The sequence below is a fragment of the Sitophilus oryzae genome, unplaced genomic scaffold (assembly GCF_002938485.1).
Source record: "Sitophilus oryzae breed Bouriz unplaced genomic scaffold, Soryzae_2.0 scaffold_1436_pilon_pilon, whole genome shotgun sequence".
In the NCBI taxonomy this organism is placed as follows: Eukaryota; Metazoa; Arthropoda; class Insecta; order Coleoptera; family Curculionidae; genus Sitophilus; species Sitophilus oryzae.
The window spans coordinates 1,508,027-1,533,029 of record NW_022146100.1 but is presented as its reverse complement, the minus strand read 5'-3'; the positions used below and the strand labels follow the sequence as shown (position 1 = coordinate 1,533,029).

At 32.7% G+C, this 25,003-nt stretch overlaps 1 protein-coding gene across 1 annotated transcript in view; it reads right to left on the bottom strand.

Annotated features, from left to right (window-relative positions):
• The window catches only part of LOC115876415 (lachesin-like), a 234,423-nt gene that overhangs the window by 110,740 nt on the left and 98,680 nt on the right, over positions 1-25,003 (bottom strand). The window contains exon 2 of the mRNA XM_030892194.1: positions 19,863-19,972. Coding sequence (XP_030748054.1) covers positions 19,863-19,972 — 110 coding nt within the window. The remainder of the gene's footprint in view (positions 1-19,862; positions 19,973-25,003) is intronic.

The window sequence follows — 25,003 nt, the reverse complement described above, 5'->3', positions numbered from 1 at the left end:
GGAATTCAATTACCTCGGCAGTTTGATTTCGGAAAAGGCAAATATCACTCTGAAATTCAGCACAGGATTAGCAACGCTTCAAGATCATTCTGGGAATTAAAAGACAAACCTGGTAGACATGGTAGCGATGAATATTTTTTTGCATATTTTGTTTTTATTTTGTGTATTAGTGGTGTAAAATTTTTGCATTCGGACCATAAGCAAGAATACAATCTTAAAAAATATAATCTATTGTCCAAAGAATAGTATAATCCAGAAAGAATATATTGCATTAAGCAAATAGTTGTTCAATATACTCGGTGACATCACGAAAAAGAGTATAAATAAACATTTAAACAGAATCTTCTGAAAATATATGTATGTAAGCCAAATATACATTTGTTTCTTTGCAAGGGCAGACTAGCAATCGTATTCACATTTTACGTGACAGCCTATGATCTCGCTAGGCGCCATAAGAATGCAGCGTGCATAAATTTTGAAGAAAACGACTAGGATTTTTGTATGTCTTGTTCCAATTGTTGTTCTTTTGTTCCATTTTTTCAATTAATAACAATATTTATATCAAAACAGCTTCATATAGCGTACAAAGAAAAAAACAACCAAATAATTATAAATATATATATTATTATTCTTTTATAAAGGCCTTGAGGTTTCGCCACATTTTTAACAGATTTAGTCTCTAGAAACGTATTATTTCTAACTGAACAATGGTGGTAAAAATTTGATTTGAAAGTTTGGAAATAGTTTGGGGTTTGGAGGGTTATTCTCGAGATTAACCGGGTAATGTCGATATTAACCGAATATCGGACCTTATAGTTTATTGGGGATTTTTGCTTGGAAAAAAGTCCGGAAGTTTTGCAACTTTGCAGGTTTATAGGTTTTGGGGTCCCTAACTAAAATCCATAAAATGCATATTTCCAGACTTGCCGCCGGCGCCGCCATCTTGCCAAGATAGCGCCCAAAATCGGTATTTTGTGAATATCTCGAAAACTATGGGTTTTTCGCAAAAATTTGAGGAGAGCAAAATTAAAGAAAATAAAATTTGCTATAAAAAAGGTTTTATAAAAAGTTTCGCTAAAGTCAACCGTTTTGGCTCAAAATCCCTGGAAATTTTACAATTTTGCGTAAAATTTGATATATTATGTATAGTTGATTTTCCGAAATCAAATATCGATTAGGGTTCACTAAAACTAGTTTTAGTTTAGTTTCTTCAATTTTGTCATAAAACAGTGGCGTATCATTAATTCGCTCATTAATTTATGAATAATTAATTTTAATTATTGAAAATGTGTATTTGTTTCCACACCACCCAAGAGGTAAAGTATATGGCGCGTTTATTTTAACGTGGTCTCCCCGGAGGCCTACTCCACTAGATAAATTAAAAACTTTAACTTATCTGAACAAGCCCGACGGATCTGGCTCATTGATATCAAAGTCGATCGTGTCTGTTGTGTTGGGCTCATCAGGGTGGTCTCTCAATACGTCCAACTCTTCATCTTCAGCCGCCAGAGGGATATCTACAGGCAAGTCCAACTCCTCTTCATCGGATTCGTCGAGTGACACTTCAGTGACGTTGTCACAGGATTTCCCATTGCAGTATGCACAAATCATTGTACATTTTAATCCTGCTTTTCTGCATTCGCAGGCTTTACCATAATTGTTGGTTTTGCATTTACAGGATAAAAATGCCAACAGGGATTTTAGAGCTCGATCTTTCAACGTTGTGACTGGAGTAATGCCTGTTTTTGTTTTCTTCCAACCCCATTCTTCGGCATCTTTGGTACAACCAGACCAATGCTGAACCTGGTGGTAAGTTCGCAATGAATGCTGATCAGCACGACAATTAATTCATAAATTAATGAGCGAATTAATGATACGCCGCTGTTTCAGGTCAAAATTGAAGAAACTAAACTAAAACTAGTTTTAGTGAACCCTAATCGACATTTGATTTCGGAAAATCAACTATACATAATATATCATATTTTACGCAAAATTGTAAAAAAAAATTTTGCGAAAAACACATAGTTTTCGAGATATTTACAAAATACCGATTTGGACGCCATTTTGGCAAGATGGCGGCGCCGGCGGCAAGTCTGGAAATGTGCATTTTATGGATTTTAGTTAGGGACCCCAAAACCTATAAACCTGCAAAGTTTCAAAACTTCCGGACTTTTTTCCAAGCAGGCCCCTTTTTTGATCCCCAATGACTGAACTATTAACCGTAACATATACATGACAGATGAAAAGGATAAGCAGTTAAAAGAAGGAAACCCATGAGAAATTGGCAGTATTAGATGCAGATCATTACGAGATGATCAATTTAATAAACATTAATAACTGTTGATCTATAAATAGTAATAATTTTATGGCAAATGAAAGACAAAAGTTAAAAGCATATTATCACATATGTGTAAAATCGCTATTTTTGAGGCTTACTCAACCGGGCCTCACAATGCAAATTCACCTCAAATATCCATTTAGTTGGTCATTGCCAAGCACTCTCTCATTGTACATGAAAATAACAAAACAAACATTTACTGATCTGGATAAAATTGATAGTTAAATAATACGACTCACCCGGAGGTACTCCGCCCCCTAGCTACTGACATCACTGACATTCTATTTAATATAACCCATTCCATATCTTCCATCTGATTCAAATATTATTCGGATCTATTGGTTAATAATCTTCAACGACTAGCTACCTACTGTCACCTGAAATAGTATAGGGGCTTCCTCCGGACGCAAATCTGCCGCTAAACTTCGCATCCCAATCGATGAGGCTAATTGGGGTCCTCACGCAACGCCCCACCGTGTCAATCGAGAAGCAAGAGAGACCTCAAACTCTCAAGACCATCCTCGAAGGAACGACGTCACAAGAGGTTTTCTACTTCCATAGTCAAAAGACTCGCTACTTCCAAATGTCAGCTCTGTGACAAAACACAACACTACAGCCGGCCGGCATATCAACTACTGACTCGTCGCCGGCAACCTAAGCCTCCTCTTACATCACAATTTTACCTGATCACAAATATTTACATCGCTTGCCAATGAATCATACTATTATCTCTAATCGACTTTCAAATAGAGTGTTTTAGCATTACTAGATAAATAAATAGAGAGTTTCCGAAGGAATGCATATTCTTTATTAGAATAGTGAATAAATAAAAGCATTATTATAACGAACTTACTTTCCAAGTTTTACATATGGCTTAATAATCATTTAGACAAATCAACAAAAACATCTGTTTAGAAACTTTTTAGTATTTTTACACAGATACTTTTATGTTGATAATGGAAAAAAATTACAAACACAAAGCTCCAATGACAAAAAATGCTACGTAAAAACAAAACAAAAATGTAGTAATTAAAACAATATAAGATTTCAAACATAAAGAGTAAATATTCTATTATTTTTTTCCATTTTTATAGAAAAAGATAATGTAATTAATAAATAAAAATAAATCAATATTTAAGGAAAAGGTGTTAAATTATGGCTAAAATGTATTTAACAAAGAATTAAAAAATTAAATTTTCTACTTTACTTTCTACCCTATTAATATACACTTTTATGTTAGTATTAAATTCGCAGTTGTTTTTGGTTATCTGACGTCATATTAATTAATTGAGTAAAAACGAGTATCCTGTTTCAAGCCAAAAACAAAGTCTTTCGAAGGAACAAAATCCCTTTCTAAATAAAACCTGCTATAAAATAAATTTATAGGTACTATATTTAAATATTTTTATGATATTTTCTACCGTAGTAAGTTATAAATTATCTTCTATATTATGTATGAATAAATATTTGCTATAAATCATTTCAATAATGGAATTTCTCATTTATTATTTATTTTTTAATAAAATCGACCGTAATTAATTTTGTTTAAATGTGCGAGCATTTACATCCGACTATGTTGACACCGCTATATAAGGATGGACCAAGAACAGTTAACCCAGGGAATAGGTACATTAAAGAAATGCTAACTTCATGTTAAAAAATGGAAACAGACGCCACCTGGTGTCGCCTGGCAGTACTAGCTAAATTGAGGAGAATTGGAGGGGCGGAGCTTAAAAGAGGGGAAATTTAAAAAAAAATATTTTTATAAGTCTCACTGACTTACTGTTTAAAGTTAATAAACATATTTTTTATTACTTTAATATAATTTAATGTATTAAAAAATATGTCTATTAACTTTACACAGCAAATCAATGATATTATTAAAGACTTATTATTTTCAGAGAAAATTCATAGTAAATAAATTACACATTAGTAAACAATATCATTTATTTTTTAGAGCTGCGATTTATATTACAATAATATTGAAATATATATATTTTTTAACAATGAAAAAGAATATCCCGGAACCTGAAAAAGAAAGATGATCAATTAATGACTTAAATTAGTTCAAAATACATTTTGCAAATAACTAGTGAATTGGACAGATAAACATACTATTAAAAAGACATTTTAGTAGTATATTATCATCTATTTACTGATAATACATAAGTATATAATAGGTAAATAACATGCATAAGGCACTATGATACAACTACCTGTATCATGATAACACACTAACATCACAAAAAATATATGCTAATTTAAATTTCTTTAATGGTCTAATGAAACACTATCTAGCCTCAATGCATGCCATTCCAAAGGCAAAAAAAACTGTTATACCAAATAAATATAAGCTGAATAAAACATAAACCAAGCCAATGTGCATAAACAACCAAAAAATGCATCAAAAAATACTTTTATCAGATCATGCCCTTGGATATATTATGTATTTTATATATCGCACATCCCGTTCAAAAGTTTACTAACTCAAAATAGAGAATATAGAGAACATTGTCAGGAGAAGTAAAAGAAAATTTAAGTTAACGCAATATGCTCCTTTTTGCATATTAATGGCCAAATAATGTAATGTTGATTTAATAAAAATTTAACTGGCATCCTTCTGAGGTATAAATCAGATTAAAAGGACATTGTTTTTGTAATAATTGTTTGTTCTGTAAACATTTTTTGAAGACAATACAGTTTTGAACGGGCTGTGCGATATAAACAAGGATCTTACTATTATTTGAGGTTATAAAGTATTTAAATAATATAAAACATAATCAAAATCATTTTTCATCATAAATTATAGAGGTACTTACGTGTTTTGATATTATTATCAGGAAATAATACGTTTAATTAAACAGGTACGCTGCCAGGCAAGTTCTATGGCGGGTCTTTGCAAAAGTTGAAATCTAAAAATACAAAAATACGTTTACATCTTAGTTGTATTTACGAATAAAGTATTTGTGTGTAATTTCTGACTTACCAGTTAACTGAATAATCGCATTAAATACATCCAAATGGTAATTTAATATTGTAAAAAAGCAAAATTGTTTTAAATCACTTGCCAGGACAGCCCGGTCAGCTTCTTTGTTGGCAAAATGGCCGCGGTATCATGGTTTAAGCAATGTGAGTGACAAAGAAAGCCAATGCCTGGCAGATGTTGCTTTCTTTGTCGTTGGTCCTGGCACGTTTAAATTTGACTGTTGCCTGTTTTCCCATACAAGTGACACCCCCGTGAGTTAACCTAATAGGACTGCTCATTCAGCTAAAAGTGTCCGCCAGGTGCATGCGAAAACTACTCGCTGTATGACATCATTGTAGTCCTTGTCATGGTTATTAGTCCTTATCCGGCAACCAATAATACACACTCGTGCATTATTGGTTGCCGAATGCAAAACGTTCATTATTTAGTGTATTTATTTAAACACCTTATATGTATGCAGTATAGAAAAATAACTGTATAAATCGTATTAAATACCCGGATAATGCATTTTTAAGAACGGCTGTTCCCAGCATCACCTTTTGCAAGCATTCTTTTTAGAGTACTTCCATATTTTGCTTTAAAATAATTAATAAACAAAATCGTGGGCACTTAGTATGCACTTTATCACAATCCATAACACAAAATGAACGTATTTATACAGTCTATAGCTCTAAAAACTTTAAAGACACCTTTTTCACATTCAAAATTGACAAAATAATTAACTCAAAATTTTTGTTTGCAATAGGCGACTGAACTGAACTTCACTATAGGCTTCTGACTAGAAAAGTTTGCAATAGGTAACTAATAATACACATTATCATGACAAGGCCACGAAGGCTTTGACAAGGACTACAATGACGTCGCAACTGACAGCTGAAGCGCGGGAAAAGGCGAACGTACGTCTTATGAGGATGAGCAATCCTATTAGTTTATCGTTCTCGAGGATGGACAACAGATGGATCACAAAAATTAGAATATGATACTCACGAGGAATTAAGAGACCTAGGGGAAGACCAAACCTGAGATGGGATCATGATATTATGAAATTAGCAGAGGTGACTTGGGCCCGCATAGCCAACAATAGACAACAATAGGCCCAACTACAAAGAGAGAATCTAAACATGTGATGGACACTACACCATAATTGGAAATGGTTGTATAAGCCGAGAATAATGATGATGATGTTGACACCGATGGATATTTTACAACTAACGGTCCAATAAAAAGGTAATCAAGAAAAAAATGGTTATATTACCACATATCATCATCATCTCCTATCACAGCATCCCTCACATATTTAGATACTCTCAAAGCCAGTAGGCTGTTATATGGCTGAGAACAGGAGTTCTGAATGCACCTAAATAAGTCCTAAAGTAACTCCCTAATTATTTTAGAGAATAATTCTATTTAGGTTTATTGAAGAGCACTAAAACCCACATTCAAAAGAATAACTTTAGATATTTTTGATTAGCCCGTTTACGAGTTATCACCGATTTCTTTTTAAATATTTCTCCTTTCTTATGGCCCTGTATTTACTTTTGAGTACCAGTCAAGGTGAAAGATAACTGTCAAATGAAGTTGTCTATTAGAGAGCTAAATGTTCTTTAAATCTAGTTAATATTGATCTTCTAGTTTGCCCAACATATTTCTGATTACAATCTTTACAAGAAATTTCATAAATACCAGACCTTTCCAGTGGAGGTGTTTTATCCTTTGGATTACCTAATAATTGTTATAATTTATTATTAGCACTATACACAAGTTTATAATTGACATTCTTAAAAATTCCTTTTAGACCACGGGATAACTCTCTATCAAACGGTATCGAAAAATATTTAGACGTATCTTTCTCCACTTGAAAAGTCGAATTTTCAGAAATCATTAACCCTACGTTTTCTAATTAATTTATCAACTAGTGAAGGAGAATATCCATTACACTCAGCTACATTCCTAATGTAATCTCTTTCTATTTCATATCTTTCGTTGGAAAGTGGGAAACTAAGTAATCTATGAACTAAGAAATTTAAACTAGCCATTTTATGTTCAACACTATGATGTGATTCATTAGGAATATATCTGCGTGTGGTCGTATTTTTCCTATAGATATCAAATTCCAGGCAATTATTAGTATTTCTAATAACTAATACATCTAGAAATGGTAATCTGTCGTTGTTCTCAATTTCATGCGTAAATTTAATGGAAGGAAAACGATTATTTAACTTAGAAATAAAATTATCTATGGTGTCTGAATGTGTGTCAAAAACAGCAAAAATATCATCCACATACCTAAACCATACTCTTGGAAAATACTCAAACTGATTCTTAGCCTCCACTTCAAACCTGCTCATGAATAAATTAGCCAAAAATGGAGACAATGGATTACCCATTGCTGTACCTTCCCGCTGTTCAAAAAAGTTGTTATTAAATTGAAAACAATTTTGTTTCATACATAACGATGTAAGCTCAATATATTCACTCACAGTTTTGTTGTCGAGACCATTTGCGTTCAGTAATTCCTTTAAGTAGCCTAAAGTATGTGGAATTGGAACACTTGGGAACAACGAAGATACATCAAAGGAGACCAAAACTTCACCTTCATGCAATGTTATATCTTTAATTTTGTTAATGAATTCAATATTATTTTTAACTGAGAAAGAAGGTTCACGATCAGGTAAATTTTCGAACTCCCTTGATAACCATTTTGCCAAATTATAAGTCGGAGAACCTACAGCCGAAATAATTGGGCGCATAGACTTGTCCGGTTTATGAATTTTTGGCAAAGCATACAATTTCGGTAATGAGGGATTCGATACTTGCAATTTCCTCTTTAAATAAAGATCAATAAGGGTGTTACATTCTTTTAGAGTTTTTTTAACGTCTGCTACCATCTTAGACAAATATCTAACTATATGTGAAATCACTAAGCTTTAAAAAAATAATTATATTCTATTCAACTCCATATTTTCTCTTTTTTAATTAAGGTTTTATGCCAGAACGAACTGAATAGGAAACAAGCTGGGTTGGAATTACCAGCGGCAAAATTCATTCTGAACAACACTCCCCCGCTATTATAACTAACCGAAAGTGCACAAGTTGGCGACAAATATTAGAAATTTGCTTAAATGTAAATTTATTTAATACACCTATTCCGGATATTTGCCAGTAAAGACGTGCTTTCCTCGGCGTTGCTTCTGGAGTTGCTTAATAATTCAACCGATTTGTTTCTTGTTCGGCTATATTCTTGGTATGTGATTTGATCTTCGTGTTTTGGCTTTACAGTTTTCAATAAAATCTAATACGTATAAGGGTTACTAACGAATTAGCTTAAAAGTATGGTTTTAATAACTAGATAAACAGGGTGTTTCAAAAAACATTCTTCGCGTAAAAATAAGGTTTATTTTTCATATCAACATAGATCCGATTCTGCTTTGTTTTGCAGCTACAGGGTGTTAAAGTTTTTATATTTTTTCAATTTATAACATTATTCATCATTATAATATTCATATCATTCATTTTAATGCAAAAAAGTATCGACATATTCACCAGGGGCGTGCATATAGGTTATCAGTAAAATATTTTTCTAAAAAAGCATGTTAGTTCAGTCATTGGGGATTTTTGCTTGAAAAAAAGTCCAGAAGTTTTGCAACTTTGCAGGTTTGTAGGTTTTGGGGTCCCTAACTAAAATCCATAAAATGCACATTTCCAGACTTGCCGCCGGCGCCGCCATCTTGCCAAGATGGCGCCCAAAATCGGTATTTTGTAAATATCTCGAAAACTATGCGTTTTTCGCAAAAATTTGAATAGAGCAAAATTAAAGAAAATAAAATTTTCTATAAAAAAGGTTCTATAGAAATTTTCGCTAAAGTCAACCGTTTAGGCACAAAATCCCTGGAAATTTTACAATTTTGCGTAAAATATGATATATTACGTATAGTCGATTTTCCGAAATCAAATGTCGATTAGGGTTCACTAAAACTAGTTTTGGTTTAGTTTCTTCAATTTTGTCATGAAACAGTGGCGTATCATTAATTCGCTCATTAATTTATGAATAATTAATTTTAATTATTGAAAATGTGTACTTGTTTCCACACCACCCAAGAGTGGTACATGGCGCGTTTATTTTAACGTGGTCTCTCCAGAGGCCTACTCCACTAGATAAATTAAAAACTTTTACTTATCTGCACAAGCCCGATGGACCTGGCTCATTGATGTAAAGTCGATCGTATCTGCTGTGCTGGGCTCATCAGGGTGGTCTCTCAATTCGTCCAACTCTTCATCTTCAGCCGCCAGAGGGATATCTACAGGCAAGTCCAACTCCTCTTCATCGGATTGGTCGAGTGACACTTCAGTGATGTTGTCACAGGATTTCCCATTGCAGTATACACAAATCATTGAACATTTTTATCCAGCTTCCGCAGGCTTTACCACAGTCGTTGGTTTTGCATTTACAGGATAAAAATGCCAATAGGGATTTTGGAGCTGGATCTGTCAACGTTGTGACTGGAGTAATGCCTGTTTTTGTTTTCTTCCAACCCCATTCTTCGGCATCTTTGGTACAACCAAACCAATGCTGAACCTTGTGGTAAGTTCGCAATGAATGCTGTCCAGCACGACAATTAATTATTCATAAATTAGAGAGCGAATTAATCATACGTCACTGTTTCATGACAAAATTGAAGAAACTAAACCAAAACTAGTTTTAGTGAAAGCTAGTTGACATTTTATTTCGAAAAATCGACTATACATAATACATATATCATACTTTACGCAAAATTGTAAAATTTCCAGGGATTTTGTGCCTAAACGGTTGACTTTAGCGAAAACTTTTATAGAAACTTTTTTATAGGAAATTTTATTTTCTTTAATTTTGCTTTCTTAAAATTTTTGCGAAAAACGCATAGTTTTCGAGATATTTACAAAATACCGATTTTGGGCGTCATCTTGGCAAGATGGCGGCGCCGGCGGCAAGTCTGGAAATGTGCATTTTACGGATTTTAGTTAGGGACCCCAAAACCTATAAACCTGCAAAGATTCAAAACTTCCGGACTTTTTTCCAAGCAGGCCGCTTTTTTGATCCCCAATGACTGAACTATGTACCCCACTGACTTTTTTTCTCTTGTTAGCGAAATAGCGTAGGACATTTAATGCCGAATAAAAGTTATTTTGTAATATTTTGTCGATTTCGGCGTCCTTGCCTCCGATGAAAGCATCGCATCGATTAGTGTCTCTGGTTGAATTGCCTGTTCGAGGACAATCTCCAGATGACTACGCATTAAATTGAAACGTGGGCACACAAAGAAAAAGCCTCTATAGACGGCTAACCCTTGCGGTGTATACCTGCTTTGCCAGAGTTCCAATTTAAGAACATCGAGTTGGTTTGGTTTGGTCAACTCGAGAGAGGAGGGCCATGGTCAGGTCCTCACGATAGGAATTGACCTTAAATCCAAAGAGGCAATAGAGAAAGAGAGATATATCCTCTATTGTAGATCCGGGACAATACAGATCAAAGGAGAGACAAAGTTAAAGAGGTGGCGAAAATGGAGACAGATTCTCGAGCCTCCACCTCAAAGATAGCTGGAAACAGGCTCTTCGACTGCGATGGGCTTGGACGGCTAAGGACCTACAACCATGGAAGGGGGTGTATGCCCTCGTAGAAGGTAGATAACCACTTCGGAGGGGAAATACCCTATCTCTCCTACAACATGAAGATCCCCATGTATGAGTTATAGACTGTATATAGCCAGGGGGACACAATAGATTTTTAAGGTCGCGGTCCATTCTACATTCAACTACAGGTGTTATTATTGTTGGCTATAAGAACCGCTTCTTTAATTTTACGCTTTTTTCAAGAGAGGCTATCACTAAAAACAGAAATTTTTATTTTCATTGTTGTTGCCACTGCCTACTTAGAAGCAAATTAGAAAAAGAACCCAATTTGAAAAAAAAATTACACGTATAGTAAATGTAAAAAACTATATTTCGGATGTAAATCACTATGAATATGTAGTATAGGAAACGAATAAAAATGTTTTAAAATTTCCAGAGTCTACTAAACGCCAATGTCTTAAAATAACGGTAATTCAAGAACATTGATAGTCTTGTATAGTTACATGTTCTCAATTAATGGTAGGTACTTATTTAATGATTTGACATTTAATCGATAACCTTATACGAAATTTAGAAAGAAAATATTTTAAAGCAAAATATATTTTAAATTAAATCTCTCTAATGGTTTTTGTAGGAAAGCGTAGAGCTGCCATCGCAACATTGAAAAATATTTTTAGCAAAATTTACACTTTTTCTGTAAATTTACAGATTTTCTGCAAATTTACAGATTTTCTGTAAATTTACAGATTTTCTGTAAATTTACACTTTTCCTGTAAATTTACAGGTTTTCTGTAAATTTACACTTTTTCTGTTAATTTATGCGTTAGTGGCAACAGTGGTGCGTTATTCTACGAGTAGTTCCCATCGAAATCTGTTCTACGCCAGTTTATTCACAAAAGTCTTTACTAGTAAAGACAGAATTAGGGAACCACTGCGGCAATTAATTGAAGGATTGAAGACATGCGGACTATATGAAAAGATTAAGCAATATCCCAGTATATTCAAAGATATATTTTGTTCTGAAACCACACTCTCTTCAAAAATACTTGAAGAATTATTCCTCATCGTCTATACACCTGGGTCTAACATAGTACAGAAAATCGGGTGATCTCTTATTTTAGGGATTATGTATTAAATTTCGAATGTGTGTGATATAATAGTATGGCATTTTTTTGTTTAATATGTTTTGTAATATGCTTTTAATCGACCCGGAAAGTATTTTCACCTTTTCCGATGCATTACTGTTTGCAAGAGGATCTGATGGCCTCCACCTCTGGGATGACGTAAACTGTCGTCTGCAAATGATGTAAACTTAACATAACCATCCTCTAGCAGACATGTCAAAATTTCTTTATGACTTAATCCGATATGAAAGTAGGTTTTAATGTATTCGTCCATAATCTCTGATGAATATATGTACTACTTAGGCACAATAGCAACTTAATCAGCGCAGAACAATGCTCACTTGTAACTAGTGAGTAACGAGCAGGTCGATGCCGAGACGTCATTCTGCTGGGTAGTAAATTTCGCATGCAATTTACAGAAAAAGTGTAAATTTACAGAAAAAGTGTAAATTTACAGAAAATCTGTAAATTTACAGAAAAAGTGTAAATTTACAGAAAAAGTGTAAATTTACAGAAAATCTGTAAATTTACAGAAAATCTGTAAATTTACAGAAAATGTGTAAATTTACAGAAAAAGTGTAAATTTAACACATACAGAAAAAGTGTAAATTTACAGAAAATCTGTAAATTTACAGAAAAAGTGTAAATTTTGCTAAAATTATATTTCATTGTTGCAATGGCAGCTCTACGCTTTCGTATTTTTGGAATATGATGAAACGTAATCTAATGAAATTGGCTATAGAAATGTTATAAAAACATTTAAAATTTTATTATAAAAATAATCTGCTACAATAGTTACTAAAAATTATAATTTTATTCTGAATATTATGATATTTATTAAAAAATTCTAAAGCTGAATAAAAAATAATTTTATGTCGAACAAGTTAAAGTATTAATCTTCTTTTTCCATAAAACGAGTTATGCTTTTGCCATTATTTAGACTAAGCCATCAGCTACACTGGGGCATATTGAAAGTTCTCAAAAGCCTCTATATTTCATGTTCTACTTGATGTTCCTTACTTTATGTTGATAAAATACCTGCCGTAAATCAAATATGTGCTAACATCTTTTTCTGGTTATAATATTTGTGCCATCGTATCTAGAGTGCAACATATTGATTTTTGTTTAGAGTTATTTTAACAAGAGAAGGATAAAGGATATGTTTTCAAACTCAATTTATAAAGTAGATAGCAACCTAATACTGAATAATATTTTCTCAAATTTCATATAATATATTTAATATATGTAAAATATAATAAATTTCGCGTTTTAGTGTAGCAAGAAATTAAATCTACATGCAGAGACAATTCAATGCTCTTCTCTATAGAAGTTTCCCTAAAGGTCTTCATCAAAATATATATGTTATGATGATATACCGGGTGTTGCATCGTCGAGCGGGACATAGGAAATCCCATGTAAATTTTAATGGGGTTAATTATTGGCTTCCCTAATTATTTTAGAGAATAATTCTATTTAGGTTTATTGAAGAGCACTAAAACCCACATCCAAAAGAATAACTTTAGATATTTTTGATTAGCCCGTTTACGAGTTATCGCCGATTTCTTTTTAAATATTTCTCCTTTCTTATGGCCCTGTATTTACTTATGAACACCAGTCAAGGTAAAAGATAACTGTCAAATGAAGTTGTCATTTCAGAAAAAAATAATATAATATAATATAATATAATATAATATGGAAATAATAAACTTATAAAAAAATTCATTAGGCGAACTTATAGAGAATGTTCTTATGTACAATTTGCGTCTAATTATTTTTTTGTGGTACAGTTTTAAAAAAAACCACCCCTATTGCTCTAAAACCGCAAGGGCCAATTTCCGATTTTGTTTATTTTACATTCAGAAGACAGTCGCTGACAAATTCTGAAAAAATCAGCTTGCCCGTAATTTTTTTTTCAAATGACAATTTTATTAGATTATAGTCCCTAGTCTAGTATAACTATTTTTACAAACTAACAACTAACAAAAATAGAAGAACTAATTCTAATTTCTGGACCTCCATATTGCTTGCGGCCAGCACTATTTTATTTCTACCACTGGAACTTACTACCTTTGAAATTTGACAATGACAAACTCAAAAAAAAACATATTTTGCTAATATTTTAATTGTAGCTTTCTCTGGGCCGCATTATAAATTTTTAGTAATTTGAAGGTAGATTTTTGCAAATAACATTTAGATGCCTTTTTCAAATAAAACGAAATTCTAGTCGAAAGTACCGGTTGTCCCACTAAGAATAGCTCTCCGCTGTATCTCGGAAAGTATTAGCCGTAGGGGCTGCGGAAAAAAATATTTTTAACTAAAGAGGCTATGAGAAATTGCTGAAAATTATTTTCAAGTTTGTAGAACGACCGCTAGGGGGCGCAACTGCAACAAAAAATATGAAAACGGAGTTTTTACACAATTTTGCCTAGATAAGGTGTACTTTAAGTAATAGCTTCATAATCTTCAGTAAATTTTGAATATTTTTTGTTAGAACCATTTTCCCCTATCTACCAAAATAAAGTGGCGGAGGAATGTTAGATCTGTTTTGATTTAAATATTAATAACTCTGGACTGGATTATCGGAATCCAACAAGCGAAGGCCCGTTTAAAAGAGCATTTCTTACTCTATATAGTACCATATAAACAATAATAATAAGCTTTTGAACCTAGACGCTAGGAGGCGTTGTCTTACAATTTAACAAACATTGCGCGTTTTTTCAAAAAAATTAAATACAATAGTATATGTAACAATAGTATATGTTATTTTAGCTGATAGTGAAGAGTAGTAAAAGCTTAAAAAGTCAGCGAAAACCGCATCTTGATATATTCTTTCAAACCGAAGATATTAGCAAAATTATAATAAATACCAAAAAATAAACCCATAAGCCCATAATTACCCTATTTTGACAACACGGTATCAGTAGCCCTCTTAATTATGCCCATTCTAACAAAAAAATAAGATAGAAACAGTTAGGTTATTTTAAAATCGACGAAATACCAGAATACCATAATACCCGAGGTATTAATATCTAATAATTAAGATATTAATAACAGTGAACAAGAAACGATGATTCAGTGAAGTCATGGTAGGCTTTGGAAAAAAGTTGCTTTTGACGTAATAGTATAAACGTCAAATTGTTATTAGATCAACATTTTGATAGTCTTATCAGCGTTTTTTATCTTTTAATTGCTTTTTCAAAATGCCTTTATTATTTGAAATAGTTCTAGTTGTTGGCATTTTGAAAAAGCAATCAAAAGACAAAAAACGCTGATAAGACTATCAAAATGTTGATGTAATAAAAATTTGACGTTTATACTATTAAGCGAAAAGCAACTATTTTCCAAAGCCTACCCATGACTTTACTGAATCATCAAAAAAATAAAATAAAGTAAGTAGTAAATTTATTTATTTGTTCACTGTTACTAATGTCTTAATTATTAGATCTGGTATTATGGTATTCTGGTATTTCGTCGATTTTAAAATAAACTAACTGTTTCTATCTTATTTTTTTGTTAGAATGGGCATAATCAAGAGGGCTACTGATACCGTGTTGTAAAAATAAGGTAATTAAGGGCTTATTTTTTGGTATTTATTATAATTTTGCTAATATCTTCGGTTTGAAAGAAGATATGAAGATGCGGTTTTCGCTGACTTTTTAAGCTTTTACTACTCTTTACTATGAGCTAAAATTACATATACTATTATATTTAATATTTTTGAAAAAAGGTGCAATGTTTGTTAAATTGTAAGACAACGCCCCCTAGCGTCTACGTTCAAAAGCTTATTATTATTGTTTATATGGTACAATATAGAGTAAGAAACGCTCTTTTAAACGAGCCCTCGCTTGTTGGATTCCGATCATCCAGTCCAGAGTTATTCATATTTAAATAAAAACAGATCTAACCTTCCCCCACCACTTTATTTTAGCAGATAGGGGAAAATGGCTCTAACAAAAAATATTCAAAATTTACTGAGCATTATGAAGCTATTACTTATAATACACCTTATCTAGGCAAAATTGTGTAAAAACTCCATTTTCTTATTTTTTGTTGCAGTTGCGCCCCCTAGCGGTCGTTCTACAAACTTGAAAATAATTTCCAGCAATTTCTCATAGCTCTTTAGTTATAAATATTTTTTTCCGAAGCCCCTACGGCTAATACTTTCCGAGATACAGCCGAGAGCTATTCTTAGTGGGACACCCTGTACAACTTTGACGCCTCTTTATTAAAATTTAAAAAAGTCTAATAGAATTTTTGCTTAAAATTATCTGGGAAGGTAAGATTTATTGACCTTTTCAAAATTTACATGATGGAATTTCCTATGTCCCGTGTTCTGATGCACCACACGGTATACTCTTTTAGTGGCAAAATACCCAGGCTTTCTCATTTCTCCAAGAAATACACCCAACTTGTATACTTCGACACAATTTAGCAATATTAAAGAATATGCAATAAAAAAGACCAAAAAGAAAACAAAAGCACCTAAAACACCACTTCATTTTATATATTTTTAAGGATTCCTTTTATTACAGAATGAAATATATATAGTCGATATTCCGCTCTTATAAAATCGTAAATATTTATGGAATATTTAGTACGTAACAGCCTCTTTATTGGACTATAATAAGAGTCCCCTGAAAGACTCCTAAACAACGTTTAGGTCTCTTTAAAGGCAACGAATAAAGTAAATAAAAATAGAGAAAGGTCAGCGGACCTGGCTGGTCACGAACTGCTCCCGATCATCCGTAGCAGCTGCGTATTATAAATGGTCCGGAGTTTGTGGCGCTTTTCAGTTATTTGTCATATCCGCACCGTTATTATAGCCCCGTGCTTCAGTTCGGGATCTTGACCAGCTTCGGCATACTTTAAATCTACTTTACAAGAACCTTATTTGTAAAAGTTATTGAATAGGGGCAAATGTGATGTGACTCTTCTAAATCCTTTTCTTATTTTTTTTTTTTTGGAAATATATTACAGTTGAGGAATCCATCCTAATTGAGGATGCTCAAATATGAATTGAATCATTATTGAGAATGCTCAAATATATATATGAATGCCGAATCGGTGAGAACTAGCCCCTGGGCAGCCTACCTGACGAAGGGTAGGCCCAGAAACCGGTTGTGGGAGTGGAGCTTGGTTCCCCCCTTTACGACAAACAAAACAATTTTCTTTTTACTTTTTATTTTTTTTCTCTATTTTCGATTTTTCGAAATTAGAAAAAACACACAGCTAAAAGCAAGAAAATATTATTTATTAATATACACTAAAGCTGTAAGAATTTTGTTCATTTCATATATATATTTGAGCGGGCCGAAAAACGCTCTTTACCATCTTTTGACGGGAGATGCACTAATATCTCACCGACACTTTACGACATCGTCTGTTAATATAGAAGAAGTTTAGCTTGCCGTATCGGTGAGAACCAGCCCCTGGGCAGTAGTGGTCGAGAACTATCGATAGTCCCCACCAGGGGGGTGACAGTAAACCGGAAAATTGGAAACAGTTCTGGCGCGGTCTTACCCAGGCAGAAAGCATGGCCTTCTAGACTGTCCTAGACAAAAATCTGAATATTTCTATATGATTTCTGTCAATTTCAGTTACGGAACATTTTTATGCACGTCGGCGTCCTCTTCTTTTGTCTGTGTGTCAGCCATGTGTCAACTCCCGAGGCCTCTGGCAAGGTCGGGCGCCATTTTAATTTTTGCCGTTTTAGATTTGAATGGAGTTTGTTTATGATATTTCGGCTGAAATTTATAAGTACAAAGATGTTTTTTGATATAAAGTTCCTTTTTAACACTTTAATAAAGTATATATGATATTAATTACATGAAGAAAATGATGAAATCGACGTTTCTGCGTGTAGTAGGTATGGGCCATATTTTATGTAAAAATAGGTATAATAAATTAACTGTTTTTATATTTTTTTAGCTTTAGATCCAAGGATCTTGGGATATTCTTTACCAAGGATTTTTCCATATCTCTACTTTAAAGACTGATCGGTGATTTTGAGCAATTGAAAGCAAGTTACACAAGGTAAATTATGATTATTGAACTATTATTAGCCTACAGCCTATATTAATTATCTACAAGATGAACAGAAATGCGTAATTACATATCACATAGGTACCTATTATGTATTTTCATAGCAATAATGCTATGTATGTAGATTATTTTTAAAATACAAATGAGGTATTAGATGTATTGGTATCATATTTTTTATTCATTTTATTTTCATTCAAGTCCTGTTTGATTTAATTCATAACAGTCTTATGTACCTATATTTATGTTTTTTTACATATTTTTTTTGATTCCAGGTTTTGCGTGGGTTTCTGTTGTCTTTTTCCTGCTTCCAGTTAGTTTTACGCCCGTGAAGCTGTGAAAACATTTATTTATCTTCAAGTTTCTGTAAGTCAGTGCATTGTTACTTTACTAATTCACTTTAACACAGCATCTCTGATGTTATTTAAATATTTTGATATTGATACAGTAGTTTATGGGTTTATAGATCTTTAATTGTGTTGATTTGCATATTTACATTGTTCTAAATTCCAAATAAATATTTTTTGAGTAATTTTGTTGTATTATTTACTACTAGAAAAAAGTAAAAAGTATATTAACCCTCATTTAAACCTCCTGAACAGCCCGCCATTAAAAACCGGAAACGGAAATAAATTTCATAAAATTGAAATTGTCATGTCTATGTCATGTCAAATGTCCCAGCCGCCATATCTGAAAATTAGTTACCCAGGCAGCCACGCTGTTTCCATAATTTAACATTGACTTGACACTTCTTCTTGTATTTATTATTTTATGGTCCCCACCATCGATAATTATCGATAGTCGGTCCTTTTACCATCGATTATTATCGATAGTGTTCGATAGTCATAATAATTAGTATGTTTACCAGTTTTTAGGTTATTTCTTAAATACATTATGTTTTGTGGGAGATCATTGACGTAAAAAACTAACCCAGACTCTTTAAATAACATTTTTATATTAAATCACCGCCTGCTAATGGAATGGACACATCACACATCACACATCACATACGTTTTTTTTTATATTTTGATTTATGTTTATTATTGTTTATCACATATAAATTAAATTGCAAAATGCAAAGCAAAAATGCCAGATTAGATCCAAAAATCCGTTGGCCGTAAGCTTGAAGTTGACGTTTGACGTTAAAGTTGACACTGTTGACAGTGTTGACACGACATTTGATAATTTTGACAATAATGACATATTTCGGATTGACTAACTGCTCCGAAAACTCGTTTAAAAGAAGATTCTTATTTATTTTCAGCCTATGTTAAAGAACTGATTGGTTGTGATAAAAAAAAATTAAACCTGAATGTCTTTTCTTTATTGAAACTGGTAAATAGTTTTCGATAATTATGTCTTTATTACTAAAGACATAATTATCGAAAACTATCGATGGTCAGAAATATAATATCGATAGTTTTCGATAGTATAAACTATCGATAAATATCGATAGGCTATCGATAGTTCTCGAGCACTACTGGGCAGCCCACCTGATGAAGGGTAGGCCCTGAAACCGGTTGTGGGAGTGGAGCTTGGTTCCCCCCTTTACGACAAGCAAATCAATTTTCTTTTTACTTTTTACTTTTTATTTTTTTTTTCTCTACTTTTGATTTTTCGAAATTAGAAAAAATACACAGCTAAAGGCAAGAAAAGATTATTTATTAATATACACTTAAGCTGTAAGAATTTTGTTCATTTCAAATAAATATTCTCATACATTGAAGTCAGTTTCTAAGTTACTTACACTTATTATTTTTAAACTTACCCTGTAGCCTCCTAGATGATGTACTATACACTGAAATGTCGCATCTCGTCCTAAAGGAACTGACAAGTTTTTTATGGGTTCTGCAAATTCTGGTTGAAACGCTGTAACTCCTGTAACAAATAGAGAGTTTAAATTATTCTTTATTTTTTAATCTTCTATCAATGTATATTTGAAATTTAAGGCAGTGGTTATTTAAGACTTGTTAAAAAATAAGAGGATTTGAATCTATTCACAAATTTCGCATAGAATAAGAAAATAATATTTTTTATATAAAATACAGGGTTGTTCACCACATACGACACGGAGTATTGTAGCTAAACGATGAGATTTTTACAAATTGTAAGTTTTGGGTTCGATGAAGGACTATTAGAGGTACAATTTAAAAATAATTTTACAAGATACAGAGTGTCCCAAATAAGTAAAAAATATCAAAGTTGTATTTTTTTAAATGGAACACCCTGTATATTATTACATTTTTAGTTTCTACGATTAAAATAAAGGTAAATTTGATTAAGGTTTATTATACTTAAACCTTACCGTTTTTGAAATATTTTCAATTTTGTGAAATTGCAGTAAAAATTTAAAGGCTTCATTTCTCCAAGGGTATCAAAGTTTTTAATACTAAATATTTACTGAAGTTTATTTACTGATCAGTTATTGTGTTGCAATAATAAAAATAATACTACCTTATACAGAGTGTCTAAAAATTTATATTAAATAATTATTAGCTTCAAACGGCAATAACTTGTTTAATTTAAATGGAACCCCTGTATATTTTACGAGAATCAGATGCACAATTTAATTGTCTATCAAATTATATTATACCATTTTTTACCTATCTCTTTAAGTTTCCGTAGAAAATGCATTTTCTTGTAAGTTAGAACTTATTTATCAATATACCCATGGACTATTGACATTTTAGATTATTTTTAAAGATGTACCAAATTTTTAAAGAGTACAGATACTAATATTGTCGATATTTCGTTTTTTTCATTAAAAAATAAAAAAAAACTGTTTAAATATTTGTTAAGGAAGATCAATTAATATGATTCCAGTATTCAAACTACATTAACTGACTGTTTGCGTTGATTAATAATAATTGCTCCAAATACTAAAAAACTGAATTTTGTATGGGCATTAGACAGTGTGATAAAAAGTAACACCTTAAAAATGATATTTCATTTTTTAATAAATGCTTATTTATAACAACAGAGACTTTAATTTGATAACTTATTATTATATTAATTTCTGACTCAAATCCACATTTATTTATAATAATTTATTAACGAACACAATTAAGTATGTAATTAATTAGTATATGGGCAGAAATAATGGTGTTATATTTAATTAATGGTATACTCTTTTATAAAGATTTAAATAGTTTTCTTTTTGCATACAAATGGGCTAGTAATATTATCGTTTTGCTAAAAACGATAATATTACTAGTCTGTACATTTTGTACATTTGTTGCTTTAAAACAATCTAAAATGTCAATATTCCATGGATATATTGATAAATGAGGTCTAAATTATAAGAAAATTCATTTTCTACGAAAACTTGAAGGATAGGTAAAAAATGGTATAATACAATTTGATAGACAATTTAATTGTGCATCTGATTCTCCTAAAATATACAGGGCATTCCATTTAAATTAAAGAAGTTATTGCCGTTTGAAGCTAATAATTATTTAAAATAAATTTTTAGACACTCTGTATAAGGTAGTATTATTTTTATTATTGCAACACAATAACTAATCAATAAATAAACTTCATTAAATATTTAGTATTAAAAACATTGATACCCTTGGAGAAATGAAGCTTTAAAATTTTTTTTCAATAAAATCACCCATTTCACTGATTTGCTTAGTGTCAGGCCTGCAATTGATTATGTTATTTTTTATTGTTATAGATACGTCTGGCTGTTATTACTCTTATTTAACTGTTATATTTAATGTATTATTTTATATCGAAGCTGTATTTTATTGTATTAAACAGTATTTCGATTTTTCACATTGTTTTATTTTTGTCATAATCAAAACGATATTAAACTACACTGAGGGTGCATCCACACCATCGTAGGAAAAGAAGAACGGCGGATCGGCATATCGCTCTCCAGCAATTCTATTGACCGATTTTTTTTTGAAAAATCATCTATCAAAAATTTCAGCCAATGGAATTGCTGGAGAGGTTTTTTTAAATCAGTTTTATTTTTTTACAACGTTTTTTCACGTAAATGATTCATAATCTTTATAAAAATTAAAAAATTAAGAAGAAAACCAGTAAGAATTTAACTAAATCACGCAACTATTTTACCGATAACGAAAGCACTGTTCTCCAAGCTCGGTCTACTACCGTTTTAATCGATCTTTCAAGTCAAGATAGAAAACTTATAATCTTTGTTTCAACACCTCGCCTGTTGGCGGTGGAAACCATGCAAGCTTTCTTTGTTCTAAGTTGTTAATTAAAGAAATAATAATCATATAAAAAATATGGTAATTAGACTAAATTTATTATTTATGTGATTCTGCTCTTTCTCGTATAATTTTGCCCTTTGCCCTTGCACCCACATATAGAAAAAATCCTCCCAGAATCGCAAACGGGTTTTCGCACCAACCGCGGAACCGTCAATTCCATATTCTCCATCCGGCAACTACAGGAAAAAGTAAAAAAGTCTAAACTTTACGTTGCATTCATCGATCTAACAACAGCCTTCGACTCTGTGAACAGAGATGCACTTTCGGCAATTATGAAAAATTTCGGAGTACCCATCAAATTTCTTACAGTGTGTAAAAGCCTCCATAACATCAACAAATCAAGAGTGTCATATCATGGATCACTGAGCGATCCCTTCCTAACAAACACAGGCGTTAGGCAGTGATGTGTCTTAGCGCCTCTCCTATTCAATATATTCATGGCAGCGCTCTCCATTATTGTGGACAGCACACTGCAGGAGAGAGGTTTGGGCATTAGATAGAGATACGACGGCGGTCTGTTCAACATAAAAAGACTCAGGGCAAAAACACGTACAAAATTCATCACAGAACTTCAATACGCTAATGACTGTGCTCTAGTTGCAAATAGGTTACAGCAATTGCAAGAAATGTTGAACACATATACATGGGCATACGAGGCCATGGGACTTAAGCTGAACATCGATAAAACTAAAATCATGTGCACTCACCCGGAAGATCACAACAATGCTGTAAAAATCGGAGATGAGCTGTTGGAATATGTAGCGGAATTCAATTTCCTCCGAAGTTTGATTTCGGAAAAGGCCAATATCGACTCTGAAATTCAACACAGGATTAGCAGCGCCTCAAGAGCATTCTGGAAATTAAAAGGCCAGAGTTTTCTACAATCATAGTTCCCACCATGTTATATGGAAGCGAAACCTGGGTGCCGTACCGCCGACACATGAACGCATTAAACAAGTTGCAACAGAGACATCTTAGACAACTCTTAAGAATAAAATGGTTTCATCATGTCTCAAACGTATCGGTCCTTGAAAAAGCTAACTGCGAGAGTATTGAAGTCATGATTAGTCCCGCTTAGGATGGGCTGGTCACGTATGCAGAATGCAAGAAAACCGTATACCAAAATCGCTGCTTTACGGTGAGCTTGTAGACGGTAAGAGGAGGCCGAGTGGACAACTCAAAAGGTACAAGGACATTTTCCACGAAAACTTAAAGAGAATTAACAAGCAGAATGAGTGGGAAGAGGCAGCTCGCAATAGAACGGAATGGAGAAGAATTGTAAAGTCAGTTAAGAGCGAGAACCAGAAAGGGTGTTTTTGAATGTCTGGAGTGCGGAAGACAGATAACATCACGTATCGGGCTTTTCAGGCACAGAAAAGCTCATGAAAGAAAACGCCTTCCGTGACCATCTTCTGATGCGTGTCAAATACTCGTCAGCGAATAATGGCGGTATGGTAATTTGCCCCTTGCTTCTCATACGGAAATAGTTAGATTAAAAACTGTACCTAACAACCCATGCCTTGACACATTTTCTGAGACTAAACATCCATATCCATAAATTAGTTGGCCCACTGATAAGACCACCGAACGTCCTTGCCCTATTCGCTCATTAACGCCGGCTCTATGCGTTGACAGGCAGGTTATTGAACCCATGTCGCCTCTAGCATGTCGTTTTTTCAAAGACGGGTCCCATATAAACGCGCCCAGAAGTATTTTCAATACTAACATAAAATAATTTTAATAATAATCAAATATTATTATAATCACACATGTTTTATATGACTATGATTTAAATTTGGACATAAAAATATTTAAGAATAAAGTATTCCGACATAGATTACTTTTATTTGCCTCGCCATTTTCCGTTTAAGAATTCCGTACCTCTCGCAATTGCATATTTTATTCTAAACTAGCAGTCTAAAAATAAACTTTTAGATCTTGCATTTAAAACGGGCCGGTGATAATGGAAATTCACCCCGCGAATAAGAAGCGAGTAATATAAATTGGGGGATAATTAATTTTTAACTCGAGCGACCGCGCAGTCGGGGTGGGAGAAGCGAATCAAAATTATAATATGGCCGGCTATAATTCAGCTGGGAAGGTCGTTTTGCGGATTTAATTACATTATTGAAGTGTCATGTGCTCGGTTCTTGATAAATGCAGATGCTCTTCGGCAGAATTCCTCGGATAACCAGAGACGGGCCAAGGGAATTTTATAGTGTTGGTAGATTGTGGCGCTCCTAAATAATCATTATTTTAGTTTAAACATTCAAACTAAGGAATCGCCAACAGCCAGGTTTAAATTATATTTCAAATTAGGGTAGTTTTCAATGTTACTCTTTTTTCAGCAGATTCACACTAGGAAACTCGTTCAAAATAAGAGGTATATGTACACCTTTGCCTTATCTATACTAATATATAAAATCCTTAAGTGACTGACATACTGATTAATTACGATCCTGCTCAAACCACTCAACGTAAGAAGCTCAATTTTGGCATACAGGTTGATTCTAGGGTGTAGAGGTTCGATAAAAAGGGATTTTTCGAAATTCCAGTTCCAAGAGGGTGAAACCACCCCTTATATATTACAATATTTTTTATTTAAAAAACGGTCAAGTTTCCGAAAAAACGCTTAAACACGTATATTTTATTTTGTTCATTTACATAT